Genomic DNA, 15,309 nt, shown 5'->3' with positions numbered 1-15,309 from the left:
CTTGTTTTCCTGCTCTAAAAACTGTGTGCGTCTTATGGTCCGAAAAATACGGTATGTCTATAATTGAATTGGTCATACTTTTGGGTAAATTTGCATAGGATGTTAATTGACTGCAAGAAGAGAAAGTGCAAATTCTATATAAAAGGTATTAGAAAATAAATTACTGTTTCAACAGACTGAATAGCAAGTGGGCATAAGGAGAGAGGATGTGAAATTGCTTGTAACAGAGTGAAAATAACTATTACCTTCTACAGAAGTCTGTGAAGTTATGCTAATACAGGATAAAAAATGGGTGCTTGGAAAGTAAAAGTGAAAAAGTTTATGGATGAAGAAAAGTTTAAAAGATAATTACTGCTGCAAAAAAAATTGAGGAAGAGAAAATACTCATATTTTAATATGAATGTAGTCAAAGAGAACGGGAACAGGTTAAGTTAATGAGATAGAAATAAACCAAGCATTTTTGATGGAAATAAATTGTTGTTGAACTAGGTGAAGAGAACTAAAAATAAAAACCTATCAGAATGAATGGAGAAAAATAAAAGTGAAAAGAATCAATTTCATTATTTTTCTTATTTCATATATTTAATTTTTATGGTTTACTGTTTTGTTACTCCTTTTCTTTGATTTGCTATTGTGATAGGTTGTATATTGTTAATTCATACTTTTAAAAATAAAATTATTAATTTATCAGTTGCATAACCTTCATAGTATATTAATTCAGTCTGCATTTCCTAACCTAGATATATAGTATGACACTGAGATTATCTGCATTATTTGAGGAAAAAATTAGAAGAATTATCTCTGACTTTAGAACTGGGCAAAAGCACAATGAAAGAATATGGAGAAGTGAGAGATCCAGCAGGAAGTTGCAAAGTCCGAATAAATCTGTACAACATTCTGCTAAAATACTGAGGTAAGTTTGTCAATGTACATTACTTTTAGAATCATATTGGTACTAGATCATCTGGTCCTTATTTAAGCAGTATTTATTAATCCCAATAACTGACAGGAGTAAATTCTCATATTCAGTTAGTTTTGATCTACTATTCATTTTAAATGTACTTTATCATAAACTATTTTCTGCTTCATAAACATTTTCTGAAAAAATCATAGCCACGGATGCATTAATAATACGTTTGTGGTTATTGGAATGGATACTGAAGGAAAATCAATCATAACAAATACATATCAAACAGATACCTGGTTGTGATGGTTGCTTACTTCTTCCATGTTTGTTAATTGTTGCTATTTTTTGGTTTTCCATAGTGAATATCAGCCTCAGGACCTCTGAAATAATTGAATCCAACCTCCTTCCCATTTCAAAATTTGCCAGAATTAAACTGATTGGTCGTTAGCGTGATTCCATATAGTTTCTTACTCCAATCTGTTGTTCTAGCCCAGGGGTAGGCAACCTCGGCTCTTTTATGACTCGTGGACTTTTTCCCCCCACAGAAATTTTAGTAAACTGTAATTCACCTCAAACAAATTCCTTAATTAATAACTAATTTTCCTTTTTATTTGTTAGACTTTAAACTATAAAGTTTAAATTTAATTAAACTACAATTGATGAATATTTTAAGAATATTGTGCATTATGTTGCATCATTTTTAAAATGATTTCATTATTAATATCTGATACAGTATATAATTTTCATTGAGGTGTTTTATTTTATTTATTACAAGTAATCTTATCTGTTGTCCAAAGTTTAAGACAACATACATAGCACTTCCACCTCTACATTTTCCTCCTTCTCTTTTATTGTTGGTTGTACTCAGAGATCATGAATGATTCAAAATCACCTAGAAGGTTGCATAGAAGAGTGAAGATGTAGAGCCAGTTTGGTCTAGTAGTTAAGGCACCAGGCTTGAATCCAGGAGAGTATGAATTCTAGTCTTGCCTTAGGTATGAAAGCCAGTTGGGAGATTGGGCCAGTCACTCTCTCTCAGCCCAACTCATCTAACAGGTCTCTTGTTGTGGGGAAAAATAGGAGAAGAAAGAGTTTTAGGTATGTTTGCAACCTTGAATTGTTTTTTAAAATAATAAAGGTGAGTTATAAATAAATAATGCCTGGGTACCCCCCATTCTTACCCCAAAGTCTTAACCAGTACAGTGTAATTAAATACAAAGGCATTTAGAAAATAAATTGCATTAATCAACTACATATTGTTTTCATTCTGTATGTTAAGAAACACAAAACAGAAGCAATGTAAATCTCAAACAGAAATTCAGTCTGAGACAGAAAACTCTTCTAATCAAAATACACCAGGCAAAAAATCCTGTGTCACAAGCCATAAAATGTATACGACTAGTTGTACTCGTAGTATTGCTGGAATATCTTCTGACTCTACCTCTGCATCATATTTTGGATCAAATGCACGGACCAGAGACACAGCAGTAGAGCACAGTTGTACATTATCAACAGGTAAATAAACTGAATTAAAACTTGCTTTTAATTCCCTCCCCAGTTTTTATTAACATTGCTTTCTTCTCTGCTTGGCTTTATGATGAGAGTAAGGAATTGGTTGGCCTCTTTCAAAGAGAGTTTTTTTTTTAAAAAAAAAGTGATACAGAGAAAAAAAAACTTTATGAATTTACATTTTTAAAGGTGATGACATTATCTAATTTAGTAATGAAACATCTGAAAGAAAACAATCAAGCTCAGAGAGCACCAAGGACACCACAGATTGGAGGCTCTGGGTGACCTTATTGATATCCAAGGGCATGAAAGGACTACAGTGGTGGGTTACACGTCCCTACGAATGTTTCTGCAAACATCCTTTGGCCTTTTACTTTTCACTTTGGGTCCATAAATATTACAATGGCAACCTCAAGAAAAGCATCAAAATTAGAAGAACGAGTTTAAAAACCAGAGCATCATCAGATATATTTCTTCAATCCTTAAAAAAAGTGCTTTAATTACAAGCTTAAAGATTTGTAACAAAAGATTTTGTAAAATATATCTTAACAACTTCATAATGAACAAACAACAATCCCATGAAGTTCCGGTCTAATTTTCTAGTTGGCTTTACTATTTTCAAAGGTACTTTTGTGAAAGAAAAAAAAATCAGTCTTCTAAAATAATTGTTCCTTTATCTGTTTTAAAAGTGTCTTAAATATCAACTTGTTGAGCTTTTTCTTTTAAATTAAAATCTTCAAGAAAGGGTTTTTTTCTTCTTAATTCTAAAAACTAGGTGATTCAATGAATATCTTCACTTTTTCCCTGCTGGTCAGAAGATCTCTGTTAAGTTGTAAATTTATTAGATCCAAAAGTGGGGTTTTGCAAATCAAGTGTCCATCAAGGCTGCACAATGAGTTTGCTCCCAAGCCACTCAACTCACAAACAACCATAAGAAACTCAGTTCTCCTTGCAAGGAGCAATTATCCAGAACGCCAAGGGGGTGATCTCTCATTTTCCACAGAAAATTTCTTCTGCCAGAACTCAGTGCCCAGCAGTGCTGTCCCTGCTTGCAAAAACATTTGTAGGGACCTGTCTGTAACCCACTATAGTCCTTCCATAACCTGGATGCCATAACTTCTTCAGAAGTCATAATATCTTCTTATGTCCCTATGTGAATAATTATCACCAACTTTGGAGAGGTAAAGCTAAATCCTCTAGGATCTCTTGGGATATCCTAGTGTTGAAACTATGCCAGTATCACATGTCAAATAATCATGGAAATGTTTCACATTTTCCAATGGGGCTATTATGTGCCCATAAAACGTAATATTTTGCATTTAATTAATATCCCATTATCTTTAATTATGGGGAAATAAACCAATGTTCCAAATACTCAAGTTGCTCCAGTTTTACCAATTGTTAATAAAATGTAGGAAAAACAATCACCTCTATTGGGGTGTTTTTAAGACTGATAATTTTATTTTAAAAATATTATTGCTTATCAACATGATCTTATTCTGTTAAAGTTGATAGATACATGTTCTATATTTTACATTGCAGTAGTTTTGAGTCCTAATGTTAGCCCTATGTTTCATATGTAAGTAACTAAAGAGCAAATAAGTTCCACGTTTTTCTAAAATGGCTTTGGAGTGGGATCTAGTTAACTTAAGAATCTTTTATAGTTAACATTGATTATTGAAGTTTGAGAGATGTTAACCTTAGGTTTTATAAAGCTCATTATATGCAGCAATCATTCTTAAACAGTTGGATTTTTGTGTGGTGGGATTTCATGTCTTTTTCCCCTTCTTATTCTATATCATTTTAAACCTTTTCTGATGATCTCCCAAAACAGCACACATAAAGTGCTGGTGGCTATTCTAAGTAAGATCTAGCATCCTTTAGAATACAAAACTCTGCAAACGCTGTCTACAACTTCTTGTTATGTTAAAATACATGATAGAAATATTTACAATTCTGGTTAGCTTTATTTCATTTAACTCTTCCAGAAAGTGAGTTAGAACATTCAACAACTGCTTCATCTTCGAGTAGTTCAGAGGAGAGCAAAGAGAGTTCTACAGCTCTGTCATCTCCAGTCCTACATAATGGAACTTCTGGAGAAAAACAAAGTATCTTCAGGATTACTAGAAGTAAAATATATCAGCAAAAAGAAATAGGTAAGTATATATTTATATATATTAAATGTATGTCATGTCTGTAAGTCCTGAGCAACTTAATGACAATCAGAATTGTTAAAAAGAATTGTTAAAAAACATGAAAACATTGTTATAAGATTTTATTTATTTGAATTATATGGCTACCAACTCATAAAAGGGAATCTTGATAGCTTTCTATGTTAGATCCCATCGAAGGAAAAAAGCTAATTGAAAAGAAGCAGCCCCACAAATAACCTGCTTGGTGCAGTGAAGACTTAATACTGTAGGTAATTACTAGCATCTTGAATTGCACTCAGAGTTCAAGGTGCTATAATTATAGGGAATCACTGTGGTTCATGGAGTAGTGGTTTGATGTGTACATTGTAGACCATCTACTTAACACTTACTAATATTACTACTACTACTAATAGTGCGGCATTCTGGATCAGTTGCAGCTTCTGGGTGGTTTTCAGGGGCAGTCTTAGGTAGAACATATTACGGTAGCCCAAATGGGAGGTGGTGTACTAAGATAATTTCAAAATTGTTAAGAGATTACATTAAATAATGCAAAACAGCAAAAATAATGGGATTCCATAATTCCTATTCCAAAAGCCTTCTGAAATATTGTTGTACATCTATTTTTTTCTTCAAAATGCCCCATCTAGGGTATCATGGGGTAATTACATGAAAGTACATCTTAATACAACCTTGTACTTGTGCACATAAAGGCATTTTGATGCCCATGTAAAAACATCATGTAATAATGTAATGGCACCACCCATTATTGAATGTCCATGTAATGTGAGATATGTCTTATTAAAAGAGGATTCCTGATGATAAGTTGGACTTCAAACAATTAATTTTGAGTAATTTAAGGTAATTACTTTTCAGTTGGCACTTGAAAACTAAACAGAGGCCTATTAGTAAAACATGTGCACATGCTCATCACACTATTCCTTTATAGAGTAAGGGCATTATTCTACTAAATACAGAAGACATGCAGACATAAGAAAATAAATTAAAGGCAGGAAAAGGCAACCTGTGAAAATTATTCTTTTTCTCCTTTGATTGGTCGTTAGCGTGATTCCATATAGTTTCTTACTCCAATCTGTTGTTCTAGCCCAGGGGTAGGCAACCTCGGCTCTTTTATGACTTGTGGACTTCAGCTCCCAGAATTCCTGAGTCAGCATGGCTGGCTCAGGAATTCTGGGAGTTGAAGTCCACAAGTCATAAAAGAGCCGAGGTTGCCTACCCCTGTTCTAGCCTATCAATGGCCCTTTTAAAGGTATCAATTAGTTCAGCAGTCCCCAACCTTTCCGGCTTGGTGGACTGGCAGGAGGAGAGGGGATAGTTCTGTGTGAGCGGCAGGCACAAGTGCCAGCGCCACACCCGCTGCTTATGCAAATGGAGCTGGGCATCATACTTGCGTGCCGCTTGTGCGGCCTGGTTCCAAACGAGCTGCAGCCCAGGGTTGGAGACCCCTGAATTAGTTGGTGTGTAGCTGCCATTGTTTTCATATGCTACTCCCAAGCCCTCAAAATGTGGCAATGAGAAAGCTATTACTTCTTCTTGGAAGACAAACCTAGGAGTGAGGAGGGGCTTTTCTCCAGGTATAAGCCTTAAGACCTGCATTCTGACTAGAAATGAGATTAAGCTTCCTTGCTGGTAATCAGAAATGTGTTTCATAGTAAAACCAACTGCTGACCTAGCTTACATTGGTGGTGTTCACTGTACATCTCTTTCTAGCTTCGCAACCCATGCTTGCTTTCACCACATCAGTGCATCTCATGCATATTACCCTTCAGCCTTGAAAGCTTTTCACCTCTTTGGGATTTCATCAACTGCCTCTAAGGACAACTTTCTCAGTCTTCTTTTTTCTCTCAGCCCATTCACCCTTCATTTATATAAATGCAATTTGGAAATCTTTATCTGCATGTATTCTGTCAGTAAAATTAACTATGGAAAATATTCCTCCAAATGGCTTATAAAAGATGAAAGAACACATACCTACGTTTACTTAAGGCTAGAACCCCACAGCTTTGCATAACTTAGAGTTTAGGAATAGATGAAATTATTTGTTTAAAATGTTTCTTGTTTGTGTGTGTGTGTGTATTCATTCATTCGTTTATATTTATTTATTTATTTATTTATTTTAATTCCATTTATAATGCAGATAGCCAAAGGACTACAAGGAAAAGGATATGGGAAAGAAAAACTGATAATTCAAGTGAGCATTATGAAACTTTGAGCAATAGATTTGGTAGGTATAGAAAAATACCACGTAGAAGTGCTACTGTGGCAGCTAATAAATTAAGAATGATGAGCGATGTGGAAGAAGAGTTCTTCAGCTCGGAGAGTGGTGGTACCAGAAGCAAAAACAGAAAGCTACCTCATCGCAATGCTTCTGCTGCAGCCAGAAAGTTGTTATCAAATGATTACGGAGAAGAAAGTTCCGAAAGTGACAAAGAATTGGAAGAACAGTCTGACAGAAGAAAAGCTCCTAAAACTAAATCTTTTGCTGTTAAAAAAAGGCATAGTAGTGGATCTGAAAGTGGTCATTCACGTTCCGAGAGTGGGATGAAAAAAACACCAAAGAGGTCCCCTGTTAAAGAGGGTAAAAAACTATTAAGAACTGCTTGTCGTGTATCTCCCAAAATGAAACACAGCCCAGAATGTTCGGAAGATGACTCCAAAAACCACATATCAGATGACGAGAGCATTCAGAAAACAGTTCATCGGTTGTCATCTTCGTACAAAATTAATGCCAACAGCAGCTCTGAGACAGATTCCGAGCCAGAATGTAAAGTTTTACCAAGACGTAAAAGGGCATCAAGGGCATCATTTCGCTTCAGGAAAGCTAAAATTTTGAGTGATTCAGAAGAAGGAGTAGAGTCAGGAAGGGATGATGAGACTCCTTCTTCAAAGATCAGAATCTTTTCTGAAACCTCAAAACGTGGCCAAAATGACTCCTCTAATTTAGAATCTGGAACTGATAGCAGCTACTCAAGAAAAAGCCAGGAAAGGAAAGACATCAGGAAAGGTGATGTATTTTAAACTATACGAAGTATTAAAATAAAAGGGCGTAATGTTATGCAGGCTCCATATTTTAGTGTCATTTAGCACAACAATGTATTCTCAATCTAAGGATTTAGGGGCAACTTAGCCACCTGAATTTATTTTAGGAATACAGCCTTGCTCACATCAAACAAGTATTTGTAATGTATTGTTTGAGATGTGCATGTTTTTTTTTTAAAAAATGATAAGCAGTTACTGGTGCAGGGTTAGGGTTAACCTAATTCTGACTTTATCCCTCACTTCCTCAACCCATAAACAGAAGGAAGAGATTGACCCTTTTATATTCCAGTAACTTACTTCCAGCCCAACCCCCTCAGTTTCTATTTGCTCTACATGAGTTACACTGACTTTCCCACTACCTAATTTGAAGGGAGGCTTGAAGGTAACAGCAGGGAAATCAAATGTTTATTGAGCGTCACATGTGGGAAAATTGGTGTAATTCAGTGTAGCGCAGGAAGTAATTTGAAGGGATTAAGCTGGAAGAAAGTTACTGGCATTCAGAAGGAAAGCCAAGAAATTGGGCTAACTAGCAATAGGCAGGTTAGAAAATGTGTATTTAACATACGCAGGGTACGTGTTATGTTACAAGGGATTGTGTGTGTCTGAGAAAAAAGGTTGCTTGAATTAGCTTAGAAAACCAATTCTGCAAGAAAGAACAAATAATTTGTGTGAGTAGAACTTACTTAAAACAAATATGCCATTAAAAAGTTCAATGGAAGAATCTTAGAGTGGGACATAGAGTGTCCTAGAATTGTTGTATCCTGTGTAAGTCAGTCATTGGGGCCAGAGGTTTATTCTTCCAAGCTTTCAGATTTGTGCTGGAGCCCATCTGGAAAAAGAAGAGTTCCCTGAGGATGGGCTCCAGCACGAGCCCGAAAGCTTGGAATAATAAACCTCTGGTCCCAGTGACATACTCAAGTCACATATATTTTACCTTTATTTGTGTATCCCAGAATTGGCAAAGGTAAGCTCAAAACTCAATCTCCCTTATATGCATTTTTTTCCCCAGGCTTCAATAGTTTTTCTTCCTATGAATCTCATTGGCAGCCATGCTTTGATGCCGCAATGAGCATTTCTTCAAATCGCAGTGCTCAAAACCACAACCTTGATTGACTGTCTATGAAATCTAGTATTTAATGCTTTGACATATTGAAATGTCATCATACATCTTGTTAGTTTTTGCAGTCAGATCATGAAACTTTCTGAAGTTGATAATAATGATGAGTAAATTTTGCCTTAGTTGCAAGGATGTTTACTTACCTTTATTATCTCCAAATGGGTTATTTATTTAAACTGTGTTTATTTCAACAGTTTTTGTGAGATTTTAATGCTTTTATATTGTGTATTTTTAACGTAATTGTTCTGTGTGCCTTTATAGACTCTGTTGTCAAAGCAAATGGGCTCAACAAATCTACCAGAAAAAGACCATACCAAAGAGATTGTCAGATAGGAGTTTGTAAAACAGAATACGTCTATCAAAAATTGCCCCTTAGAAGCGGTACTGTGACTGTTAATAAATTAAGTCTTGTGAGCGACGAGGAAGACCTTGCCAATTCAGAAACTACTAGAACCTGCAGTACCAACAATAGAAAACTGAACTATCATGGTATTGTTTCAACAACTAGAAAGCAATTAAATAGCTCAACAGATGGAAGCCAACAGTCTGGTGAAGCAAAAAGGAAACAGTACTGTAGAAGAAAATGTACTCAGTCTTCCACAGCTGCCAGGATATATGGTAGTGACTCTGAAAACAGTTCATATTCTGAAGGTGCTGAAAGAAAAATAATGCATATTAAAAAAGCCCATAGGCACAAGCCTAGAACTGCATGTGATAAAAGTTTAAATCTCATTCTAGAGAAAAGTCTGAAAAATCAACTCTCAAACGATAGAAGTCCTGATAAACATCCTGTATTTGCACATAATACTATAGTCACTTCTGAATCTGAGGCAGATTCTGAATTAGATCAATACAGTGACAATATTAAACAGGAGCACATGTTTCAGAAGACCATAGACACTCCAGGAAAATCTAAAAATGAATCTGAAATACAGCATAAAGGAAATGGAACCAATTCTCTGCCAAATAGCAAGGAATCTTTAAAAAACCCAAAATCTAAAGCCAGAGTAGATTCCAGTTGCCCTTCTGATTTGGAAATCGAATCTTATTCCAATGCTAGCAACTGCAGCGATGTCACAACACAATCCAAGAAAAAGAAAGAAAAATCAGATGACATTAAGAAAGGTAATTTTTATAATACTGATAATATCCTTTCTTTGATAATCAAAGGATTAAATCAGAGGTCACCAATCTTTCTCGATTGGTGGACCGGAGGGAAAGAGGGAAGCGTGTTTGTGGAGCCATGAGGAAGCGTGTGACACGGCAGGGCTAGTACCCGTGTGATACTAACCTGCCCTATTCTTGTGCAGCGGCAGCTCATTTTCACGCCCCGAGGCTCGGCGTCCCATTTTCATACCCCGAGGCGTGGCAGTGGCCTTTTTGCATGCCCTGAGGCGTGGCGGCAGCCCCTTTTTGCGCCCTGAGGTGTGGTGCCCCATGTCAGGGACCCCCTGGATTAGATTATGTGAAGTTATCTTTGTTATGTTGTGTAAATTATAATGTATATTATATTTTATATAAAATAAATACAATATTCCTTACATTAAGGATTGAATTCAAGGGATGTATAATTTATTTGTTTTTTGAAAATGCAATTTTATCTACAAATTAGAAAACTATGGAGTATGTTGGGGGCAGATTTCTTGATAATTTAAAATATCCTTTTTTGTCTAGAAATTATTAAATATTGTTTAATATGTAACTGTTTTGCTATAGATAGTTAATATTCTTTAAATTTTTACTTTCTCTTCAATATGTTACTGCTTTTGTATGTTGGGGTTTGTGCTTCTTTTAATTTTTGTCTTTTTAAACTTATTTAAATTTATTGGCTGCCCAACTCCAGTGGAGTCCTCGACTTATGATTACAAATTGAACCCAAAATTTCCATTGCTAAGCAAAACAGTTACTGAGCTTTGCCCCATTTTATAATTGGGTTAAGTTAGTAATACAGTTATTAAGTGAATCTGGCTTTCCCATTGACTTTGCTTGTCAAAAGGTCGCAAAAGGTGGTCACATGACCCTGGGACACTGCAACTATCATAAATACATGCCTGTTGCCAAGTGTCCGAATTTTGATCACATGACTGTGGGGATGCTACAACAGTCATTAGAGTGAAAAATGGTCATAAGTGATTTTTTTCACTGCCATTGCATTTGAGACAATTACTAAATGAATGGTTGTAAGTCAGGGACTACCAATATTTATTTAAAATAAATGAACATTTGCAAAAAAATAAGAGTTTATCAAAAAAGACAGCAGTTAAGGTTTCAGCAATACAAAATGCACATATGATTTTCATGTACAAAGCTATGAAATAGGAAGAGCAAGAAATTGCAAAGTACACTGAGGAATTTTGTTTTAAATGTTTCTTATATTAAGGTTACTGAAGTTCCAAAAATCACTTAGAATATTAGCACCAAAATTATCTAAATAGTAATTGAGTTTTAGAATTTCATTGTAGTTTTCAGTATAGTGTAGCATGTTTTCACAGTGAAGGGAGGAGCCAAGCTAATCTGTTAGGCAGAGTACACAAGCAAGTGTTCATGAACAGTAAATCAAAATGTATAACAAACTGGACTAATTATGATCAAAGTATTATATCATTTGTCTTAACTTGTTTTATAACTAACAATACTTTATCTATAAATGCTTTCTCTACAGAATCAGCTTCTCAAGAGATGAACCAAAGTCCAATAGTACTCAGGAACAGAAATGCTTACAAAAGATATACCAAGTTGAACAACATGTCAATGAATATTAAAACCTTCAACGGGAAGAAAATTCCACGTCGAAGTGCTGCTGTGGCTGCAAGCAAAATAAAACTTATTAGTAATGCAAAGGAAGAATTCTCAAGCTCAGAAGTTGGATACTGTAGAAAAAAGAACAGAATACTTCCACTCCGCAGTGCCTCTGCTGCAGCTAGAAAAATACTGGATGATTTACCTTCACTCTCAGATAGTGGAACAGAACTGAAAGAATGTAAGATAAAGGGGAAAAATAATCAGAATAGTTCTTACTCAACTAGGCAATCTAGTAAAGAGCTAAAAGCAAGATATTTAGATGCTGAAGAAGAAAATGACTTAAAACAGAGGAGCAGTCATAGCAATGACTCAAGAGAAGATTCTATCAAACCTGTATGTAAAAAGATTAAAGTAATACATTTTGATGAAGAATCTTCCAGCAGCATTACATCTGAGGAACAAAAAAGTTCAAGTCAAGATAATGTAATAAGCGACTCTGCTGCAGACTTTGAACTGGAAAAGAAATATAATTTTACAAATGTGAGGAACACCAGGCGCAATGGAGAAAGAGAGAAAATGGGACAAAGTAGCGCTTTGTCAAAGAGTAGACAACTAGGCATTCCAGAGAGCTCAAAATCTGAACCTGATAGAAGTTCCCATTTTTCTTCTGATTCAGAAACTCAAACAGAATCCAAACCCAGTAATAATAATGGAGGCATTAAAACAACTAAAAGTAAGAGGAAAGCCACTTCAGCAAAGAAAAATGGCTTTTCTGAATCTTACAGAATACCTCAGAGAAGGAAGCGGCCAAGAGTGAATGAAGAGAATGATTCTGACGAATTGCATTACACAAAATACAAAAGAATAAATCGACGCTCCAAAATCAGAACTAGAAATGGGGGCAGGCGAACTGTAAGGTATGCAGATGATGAAGAGGATTGCGAAACATGAAGATCTAGCCCACTTTCCTTTTGTTAGTGATACTAGACTTATGTTGGAACTTCTCTTCCTCTAATTCAGGGAATATATTTATATTTTTCTATGAAAAAGTTAAATGTGGAAGCTCTGTTTTGATAATATGACTTGCACTTGCCTATCTGTGCACATATGCCAAAATGTGCCTCATTATGAAGGCAGAACTGTTGTCTTTAATAATATTTTGTTTGTTAATGTAAGTGATGGGATAAATATTAGATAACAGCTTTAATGCTGTTTGATTAAATAGCATGGTGCTGCAGATTGAGACTACCTACGTCATACTATATTAGTGTGTTCAGAACCAGATGAATCTGACTACCACGGTGTTTAATATTTAATTGATCATTAATGAATAGAATTAACTAGTATATATTGTAAACAAATCTTAATTTTAAAGAACAAAAATGTGAAAAATGGCTACCAAATATTATAGCAACTTGTAAAAATGAGCAGTGCTATTGATTTGAGGAAAAGCTTGAACTGATAATAAAAATGCTTATTGGTTTTATAAATATGTGGATTAAAATTTGTTGTCATATCCCTTTTAATATATGGCACCCATGCTGTAAATTTAAGATCGTTAAGATACAGGTGTTTACTTTTTTTGTGAAAATTTGTGTTTTGTGCTTTTTCTTTAAAATAATTAAAGCTTCTGTTCTGTAGAATACTAATATTTAAGGTGTTATTGGTAAAGTTTAATATTTACTAAAGTTCTTCAAATTTAATTATTTATAATTCAGACTATTAGTGCAATTGAACCACTCCACCGCTTGATTTAACTAAATAAAGCACCTTCATGTTGGTGGTGTTTAAGTTGACATTGTTGAAATAATAAAATAATTACATTTCTTGTAGCATATGAAAAATGGGAAATACATAATGCTATGTAAACGTATACATGATAAGATGTCAGTGACTTCCTTTACAAAAGTCCTATTGCCGAATTTCTTTCTGTAGAAGAGCATGGTCTTTAAACCACTTGTTTCTGGGTATGTTCCATTGTTAGATATGTTCATTTATAGAACACCAGTTTTATTTTTCTCTTAGACCTGCAATTTTATTTTGAGAACTATTTAGGGTTATATATGTGATAATTTTATGTAACAAAACCCTGAATGTTGGTTTTGTCTTCCACTTTTTTGATTTCTCAAAATAAAATTATCCAGATAAGATTGTTGTCTACAAATTATAATATTCAGAATTCTTTATTTTTGTATGTTAAGTTTAAAATGTGCTTTAGAAAAAAATTGCACATTTCTGAATTTAAAGTGAAGATGAATGTAGTAAATTTGTTTATTTAGGAACTTTTGAAAGTGTATTTTTATTTCTGAAGTAACAAACGATAAAGAGAAATCCCAAAGTTCAGTAATTTATCTGAAGTGCACTGCTCATAAAATGCACTTTTATTTGCAATTTTGGAATAATCTTGAATTTTAACTGTTTGTGTTCTATATATATTACAGAAAACTAATACAAACATTAAATAGTTTCACCCAAAAACATTTAAGGTATCAGAATGGATACTGAATTTGCCCAATGACATACAATAAATGGAATGTTCTCAAATGACATCATTATTGTAGTAATGGCTGCAAATTGTCTTTGAAAAATCAAAGGAGTAGGAGATCTTTTGTTTCAACTGCTGCTTGTGGACATTAGAAGACAAATCCATGTTGTGGTAACTTTAGTGAAATACTAGATTTGGTGGAATAGTTTCTTTTCACACCTAATATATTACAGCTGTGGGCAATTAAGGAAAAAAAAGATTATTGTTTTTCATGTTCATATTTTAATTTTTTTAAAATAGTATGCATAGTTTATCTAACGCTCCAAAAAAACCAAACCAAAACCACCCAACCTTTGGAAGAAGGTAATTATTTATACCTTAGATTAAAAGAGAGAGCTTCCATTGGGAATTCTTGAGTTGCAGCTTAGAATACCTGGAAAGCAAGATTGCAGATAGCTATTTTGCAGAAAATAACACATAACAGTTACTTGTTTTACCATTTTCTTCCCCCCTCCTTCCATGTAGTGTAATTTAGTTCAGGGCTTTTCAACCTTTTCACCCGTTGTACCACTTTTAGGATATGGCAACATCCAAGTACTACCCGTCGCCTAGCAAGGTGTCAAAAACATGATGACCAAAAAAAGAGGAAAAAAGTGATGAAGTACAGGTAGTCTTCTACTTACAACAGTTCGCTTAGTGACTGTTCAAAGTTACAATGGCACTGAAAAAAGTGCCCCCTAAGCCACAGCCGAGCAAGACACCAAGCAAGGTTTTCATTGTGAACATTTCTGTTGAGGATTGGCAGTGGGTGGGTGGGGGTGTTTGGTTTTTATTCCCCCCCCCTCTGCTGGGTAGTTGCAGCAGGTTTTGGTCACTTCACATGACCCTGGGACACTGACTGTCATAAACATGAATCGGTTGCTAAGCATCTGAATGTAAATCACAAGACCCTGGAGATGCTGCAACATTACAGTTGATCAGCACTTCTTCTGGGCTCAGAAACGCCAGGATCAGCGCCAAGTTCCAGCTGGAGCCTGGCACTGATCCTGATGCTTCCAATGAGCCCTGACAGCCCCGAAGAAGTGCTGATCCTGGCGCTTTCGCTGAGCCCTGATAGCCCTGCAACTCCAGCCATCTCTCGCTCAGGCTTGTGTGGTGCTGCCACCGGTTTAGCTCATTCCCCTCCCCCACCACCACTTTTCTAGGATGGCTGCGTACCACCTGCCAGGTGCCAATCTACCACAGGTGGTATCCGTACCACTGGTTGAAAAGCCCTGATTTAGAGAAAGAAAAAAATGGGGAAAGAAGGGAAATGGCAGATGGTTGTGTGGGCAAGTGT

General features: G+C 35.3%; 1 protein-coding gene across 2 annotated transcripts in view; it reads left to right on the top strand.

Annotated features, from left to right (window-relative positions):
• BRWD1 (bromodomain and WD repeat domain containing 1) overlaps nt 1-13,633 on the top strand; it is a 79,872-nt gene extending 66,239 nt beyond the window's left edge. For both annotated transcript variants that reach the window (XM_081326227.1, XM_081326226.1), the window contains exons 37-42: nt 741-913; nt 2,187-2,422; nt 4,405-4,572; nt 6,725-7,591; nt 9,005-9,868; nt 11,406-13,633. In XM_081326227.1, coding sequence (XP_081182353.1) covers nt 741-913; nt 2,187-2,422; nt 4,405-4,572; nt 6,725-7,591; nt 9,005-9,868; nt 11,406-12,436 — 3,339 coding nt within the window. In that variant the 3' untranslated portion in view covers nt 12,437-13,633. The remainder of the gene's footprint in view (nt 1-740; nt 914-2,186; nt 2,423-4,404; nt 4,573-6,724; nt 7,592-9,004; nt 9,869-11,405) is intronic.
• The last annotated feature ends 1,676 nt before the right edge of the window (nt 13,634-15,309 follow it).

The sequence above is a fragment of the Vipera berus genome, assembly GCF_964194415.1.
Source record: "Vipera berus genome assembly, chromosome: 4".
Classification (NCBI taxonomy): Eukaryota; Metazoa; Chordata; class Lepidosauria; order Squamata; family Viperidae; genus Vipera; species Vipera berus.
This window is presented reverse-complemented; position numbering and strand designations above follow the sequence as displayed.